The following is a 6382-nucleotide window of genomic DNA, read 5'->3' on the forward strand; positions in this document are numbered from 1 at the left end:
CACACTCACATTGAGCACACACACACACACACACACACACACACACACACACACACACACACACACACACACACACACACACACATACTGGTTTACATGCTGGATGGGGACCAATATTCAGATCCTCACTTGCGGGGACCACCCTTTCTACAGGCTCTAGAGGAGTGGAAAAAATTAGGTGCACCAATCATTGCCCTGTTAGCTCATACACGACTTCAAATACCCAAAGTGAGGAGGTGATGTTTTCCCCATCCCCAGTGGGGACATATGAGAAATCAACCAAATGTGGTATATGGGGACGAATTTAAATAATTATTTGCATAATTCACACACATTTGCATATGACTAGTGGGGACTTAGCCATAAGTGTATTTCCAGTGCCATGCATCTATATACAGTAATTATAGTTTAGGTTTTTATAGGTTAGTGGAGTTATTATAGTGATTATTGCATCTGTTAAAATAGGTTTAATCCTAAGGTTTATATGAGTAGAAATATAGGAAAAATTCATAATGCATCAATAACTGTCCAAAATTTTAAATTCAACTCAGTTTAGATGTTCAATGAAAATACTATGTGAAGCTTGAGGCCTGAAAAAGGTTCCAGTGATGCAAAGTACCACTCCTGGAAAGAGAACCTATTGCTCTGTATGTTAAAATCTTCAAAGCACAACAGAATTTATTTTTGATTAATTGATACCCCTAGGTTTGATAGAAATATCTAAGTCATTAAATTGATTATTTAGAAATAAAGCAGTGGAAGGCTATCTTTAGTCATGTACAAAATATATAAATTAAACATGGCTGTTACAGGTAGTATTTCTTCATTCTCACTCAGCCACAACTATTTTATTACATTTTTAATTGCCGTCAACCATGTAGCAACAGCTAACTACTCTCAAATATCTGACACTTAGTACCAATCCAACAAAAATACTAGTACTACTACTACTTCTAGTACTAAATACACTTCAAGATATTAGACTCACATATCGACTCCAGAATTCAATTTTTAATGTCTTCAACTCCAGAAATGAACCCAACAATATATGTTTGTGTATATATATATACACACACATAACTCAAATATAAAATATAAAAGAGAGTGCAAGAAAGAGAGAGAGCGGGAGAGAGAGTGAGAGAAAGGAAAGAAGTGAGAGAGAGTGAGAGAGAGGGAAAATAAGTGAGAGAGAGAGTGAGAGAGAGAGAGACTGAGAGAGGGAGATAGAAAGTGAGAGAGAGAGAAAGAGTAAGAGAGAGGGGAGAGAGAGAGAGAGAGAGAGAGAGAGAGAGAGAGAGAGAGAGAGATAACTGGTAACAACCATAACATGTGCTCCTTTCCAAATGACTCAAATGTTTGGCTATTAATAGCACTTCAGAATATAACAATGCAATGCAAAATGAGGTAGCATAATGTTCACTCAACCATTTCAATGTTTTTTGCTGAAAATGTGAACGTCAACAAAAACTTTCCTACCAGAGGGATGGTCATCCTCAAACTATTTACGCTGCACTTTCCTCTTGAAAGCTGTAATTCGGTTGTAGACGTAGAATTTCAGGTTCTGCCAGTCCCGGTTTTGAAGGGCTTCTGGTTCAGCCCTTAAACACTTCTCACAGTCACTCTTGGCTGGAACAATACAGGATTTGATGAATCTATTCATGTGTCTTTCCACTGCCTGCACCTCTGTCTTTTGCCAAGGCATCTTCTTCTTTTTCTTCTTCTGGGTAGCTCTACCTTGAGGTGATCAGAAAGATGGTTGAAAAGACGAGAAGTTTTCAGTGTGTGCCAGCATTTGTCGTTCAAGTCAAATTATTTGCACCTATGAATACACTTCCAGTCAAACACCAGTTTGAGCATTTTTTCCTTGCACTTAAATAATTACTAACTAAAAGAAGATGATTAAGATCATTTATAAGCCATAAGTATTTTTAAAACCTTTTGTTTGTTTTTATTTTTAAGCACCCAGGTTATGTTTGGTTTTCTAGGGGCTAGTTATTATCAAAGTTTGAGTTATAACCAAAGTTAGTGTTACTAGTTACACACTATCGAGAACTAAGGGTATGTTTCTGAGCAATATGATCTTGACATTTCTGTGCAAAAATAGCCGAAAAAATTTGAGATGCTCAGAAAAAATCTCCAAAGGTAACAGCCAGCAAGTAAATCGGGCCTAGGTTTCAAAAACAAATGTCTACTTTAACAGTTAATTTAGCCTCGACAGAGAAGCAATATTGATGACATTGTCAGTAAAAATACACAAATTTATTGTTTAACATTGGAAAAAAAAATACAAAAAGATGAAGGCATTCAAAAAGAAGCAGACTACCAAAAGACACAAGAGAAATATGAAAAGAGCTCACCTTTGGGGAAAGGCTCCATAGCACTACTTGAAGGCATCTCATCATCTGATGATGGTGGTTTGCGTCTCTTGCATGTTGGTAGCTGCATTTCACCCCCCTCAGTTGGAGGAAGTGTCTCCTCTGCTGATGGTTCTATGGACCACAATCAAAATTCATCATCTTCAAAAAGATATATACCTTAGGTGAAAACTAACTAGACATTAAAGGACCTACTATAAATGTAAAATTGAGTTGACAAGTATTTTTGCTAGCTAACCAAAGAGTAAAGCCCTGTTATCTTAAAGCAAGAAAATAAGGTCAGTACATTGAGTCTTACACAGAAACTCTGGGGTGACAACACCCATTATGTTCTTCTCTTTTACTGCATTTATAAAGACATCAGTCCAATAGAGAATTAGTGACTGTTCACGCTGTGCAATCTGACAGAGCTCAAGCAGTTTTGCAAAGACAAATACGGTGAAATTGCAGCGAGGTGCATTTACTAAAAAACAAATTACATCAAACATGATTTCATTTATAAAAGCAATAAAAGGGGAAACATCCATGGGAGTGAATGCTTTTCTTTATACTGTATATAATTTATGAAGGGCAGATTACGTTTGCTAATACTCTTGACCAGGCATCCAGTTCATTAAATTCAACTTGCATACTTTTTGATTAGTGGATTTTGTTATCATCAAAGGATATGCCAGAGAGTTTGAAAACACCTGGAATATTAGAATAAAGTATAACTAGTATTTTGACAGTAGTTTACTGACAAGATATACCATCAACAGTAGAAAAGTTTCCCTCCTCGACGCTTCCTTTGTCTTCTTCGCTGTCCAGAGCTTTTTCTGTGGGAGGCAAACAAAGTATATACTACCAATGTGACCAAACCATCTGGTAAATACAGAAAAAAACAGTTAAATAAAATAACATACCATCTGGGTCTATCCCAATTTCATCCAAGTTCTTCCCATGATATTCAGCTAATCGTCCTTGCTCAAGTGCCATCAGAACTTTGCTGATCTTGGCAAGCTGAAGGGTTTTCTCAGGGAGCCGATAGAACTCTCGGTGGATTCTTATGTCATGGCCAAGAAAGTTGGCCAGCTGGTCCATCTCTGTGTTTGTCATGTTCAGCACTGTTGAAAGGGTTGCGGCATGCTTCCGCAGTCTGGTAGATGTCAGTGACTTGGGACACTTTGCCCCACATTCCTTTGCAAAACCACGAAGGCAGTCTGAACCTCGGAAATGTGTCATGGCTCCTGGTCTCGCAAACATATAACCATTGTCTTTTAGAACCCCACAAGCCTCTCTCTGCTCAACAAGGAGTTCCAACACACACAGCATTTTTGAAGTCAGAAGAACTGGGACTGGCCGACCACGTTTTCCCCTGATCACAATCCTTGAGAAGTGTCTGCAGAGTTTTTTTTCCACTTCAGAGAGGGCCCAGTCCACATCCTCGTGTGGATCAGTGGAGTCTCTTGTTAAAAACGCAGATAGGGGCATGCTTGCTACTTCTCCTTCCCTGCGACGGTTGAAGAGAATGATCTGGGCCAGACACACCTTTGCCAGCACAATCCAGGCTTTGGTAGAGGGACTTTCAGACAGGGATTTGTGCCACTCATCTTGCATTTGACTGAGATAGGCATGCATTTTCTGGACATCCTCAGTAAAGGGCATGAGAGTGGGCACATTCCATTTTGCTTCTCTGATGTTCCTCAAAGCTGTAGCTGAGATCATCTCGTTCCACTTTTCCTCATGGACATCAAGAAACTCACTGGCATTCTTCACAAGCTCTTTGTTGTTTGAGATTAAACCCTGAGCTTTTAATAGTCTGCAAACTTTTACCAGGGCATTTCCAAGTTTAAGTGCTAGTGATGGAATCAAGAACCTGCTTGTGTCACTTTCAAACCCACATGTAAACTTGACGGCTTTGACAGTCTCCATGTAGTTCTTCGGATTGATGAGAGCCTCCATTGTTTTTAAGGTGGTGACTCTCCTTGCACTCTGAATCAGCCTACCCAGTTCTCGCATCTTCTCTCGCACATTCTGTTTGTTCTTGTCAGATGGGCCACCTTTATTTAACAAGTGCTGCCCAATATCAATAATGACTCGATCATGTTGTATGATGTCAGTGATTGGGTCAGGATTCATGCCACTGATTACTTCCCACAGTTCTTTTTTAATGTGTGAAGGCACAGGTCCTGTGTATTTACACATAGACTGTACACGGTTCTTTCCTGGTTTGGGGGCGACTGACCCAGGTTTAAGTTTACAACTTCGCATGTGTCGCCACAGGACCTTTCTTGTGAAAAGTCCCTGACAATGTGCACAGTGCATGAAGTCCTTTCCCAGTGCCTCTACATTTCGTCGTTTTGATGCTACCAGTTCCCCCTTTCCTGTCTCCATAACAGCAGCATTGTGTGCAAAGTTTCCTTTGTTGCGAATATAATGGAGTTGTCTTTTTCTCTCGTTGGAACCCTTTGTAAAGCTTAGCGCTTTAGCAACATCAGGTTTCGATTTATGTGCACTCTCCAGATGCCTTGCCATCTTAGCATAAGGCTTAGAGCAGTACAAACAATAATGTCTTTTGTTGTACACTCTTTTCCCATCTTTTTTTTGGCATGCACTAACAACTATCGTGTCATTTATGTTTTGACTTGAACAGGGTTCTTCTTCTGCTCCAGTGGCTTCAGGTGGAAGGATCATGTTGTCTGGCATTGTGCTGTCAACTTGAGGGGGACTGTCAACTTCAGGGATACTCAGGGAGTTGGAGTCATCAAATATACTATCAATATAACTTATGAGCTTTTTTTTCGGTTGCAGCGGAGCATCATCTTCGGTGTCACTTCTGCTTGTAGTATCTGGAATGTATTCATCTTCACTCAATGAGGTAGAATCATACAGTTCACCAGAATCATCAAGATTTGTGTCTTTCATCTGAAAAAGGAAGTGAGAAATAGAGTCAACAACTGAACTGAAGATCAATAGATCAGTTATGAATGTCTTTTCCCCTTTAATTTAGAAGATTAAATATATGTGACAATATGCTTCTTTTTGGTGTTAACATAACATCAAACTCTTCGACTGCACAGTGTAACACATTCATTATTCTTGATTTTTATCACTAATAAAAAACTTACGATGACACTTTTAGTCTGTCTAAGTCGGGGTACAAAAATCTCGTTATCCTTTTGATACGTCACCATCTGTAAAACAGAAAGATGAATAAATATATGTATATGTAGAATGAACAATGATTCAAACTACTTGAAGACATAAAATAGTAACTAATTTCTGCCTGGCCAGCCAAGCTGAGAGAGAGAGCGTGAGAGAGCAAAGGGAAACTGTTATTGTTCAGATTATACATATAATCAAAGAGTCAGAAAACCTTAGAGCAGGTGAAGATCTACAATAAGTAGGCTATCCCCCAGCCACTGACCTTCTACATACCTTACACTAAACCACTGAATGTACAGATTAACTCCAGGTATCAATCATATTTTACGAAACTTTATCCTTTCCATTAACTCACATAACACAAATACTAAAAGATACTCAAAATAAAAAGAAAAGTGATGCCGATGAAAGTACCTGTTGAGGTGTGCTGTTGAGACCATTGGCACCATCCATTTGAGTGTCTGACTGGGGGAAATGGTGGGGGTTGTCCACCTCTATGGTGTTAGATGTGATGCTGGACATCTGTGAAGACACATTTGATAATGAGACTTATGTTGAAGAACAGGACAATATTTTCAAAATGTTCAATTTTAGTATAATACTGAATAATTTGCATGAGACACACATCCTTGATTAAACAGGCTATGTGGGGACCTTTCACACTCCATGAGTAAAGTTCCTTGTGGGGACTAGCTGTATCTAAGCGTTTCGTGTTCACTCAAAAACTTATTGAAAGTGTGCTGTGGGGACGTCGTAAGTGTTCAGAAGATACTCATAATTAAAGAGTCAGAAAACCTTAGAGCAGGCAAAGATCTACAATAAGTATCCCCCAGCCACTGACCTTCTACATACCTTACGCTAAA

At 39.1% G+C, this 6382-nt stretch overlaps 1 protein-coding gene across 3 annotated transcripts; it reads right to left on the reverse strand.

The window, feature by feature from the left end:
* Positions 1-1069: 1069 nt before the first annotated feature.
* LOC141801061 (uncharacterized) lies at positions 1070-5273 on the reverse strand. 3 transcript variants are annotated; one of them, XM_074683957.1, is made up of 5 exons: positions 3278-5273; positions 3125-3190; positions 2358-2489; positions 1477-1734; positions 1070-1080 (listed from the first exon to the last, which is right to left on the reverse strand). In XM_074683957.1, exons 1-4 carry the CDS (start codon positions 5058-5060, stop codon positions 1499-1501), a joined length of 2217 nt encoding a protein of 738 aa, XP_074540058.1. In that variant the 5' UTR covers positions 5061-5273; the 3' UTR covers positions 1070-1080; positions 1477-1498. The 3 variants fall into 3 exon arrangements, with proteins under 3 accessions (XP_074540058.1, XP_074540059.1, XP_074540057.1); XM_074683958.1 differs by lacking the exon at positions 1070-1080 and having other exon boundaries at positions 1284-1730; XM_074683956.1 differs by lacking the exon at positions 1070-1080 and having other exon boundaries at positions 1284-1734.
* Between the last annotated feature and the right edge of the window lie 1109 nt (positions 5274-6382).

This window comes from Halichoeres trimaculatus, unplaced genomic scaffold, assembly GCF_033239565.1.
Source record: "Halichoeres trimaculatus isolate MK-OKI-2021-1 unplaced genomic scaffold, fHalTri1.1 fHalTri1_scaffold_12, whole genome shotgun sequence".
In the NCBI taxonomy this organism is placed as follows: domain Eukaryota; kingdom Metazoa; phylum Chordata; class Actinopteri; order Labriformes; family Labridae; genus Halichoeres; species Halichoeres trimaculatus.

Bases quoted from the DNA above. Each gene is read 5' to 3' on its own strand.
- LOC141801061 (XM_074683957.1), bottom strand. From the start codon at position 5,060: ATGCCAGACAACATGATCCTTCCACCTGAAGCCACTGGAGCAGAAGAA. The intron at 3,191-3,277 runs GTATGTTATTTT...TGCCTCCCACAG, and splicing joins AATTGGGATAGACCCAGATG to AAAAAGCTCTGGACAGCGAA. The intron at 1,735-2,357 runs GTGAGCTCTTTT...GATCACCTCAAG, and splicing joins TATGGAGCCTTTCCCCAAAG to GTAGAGCTACCCAGAAGAAG.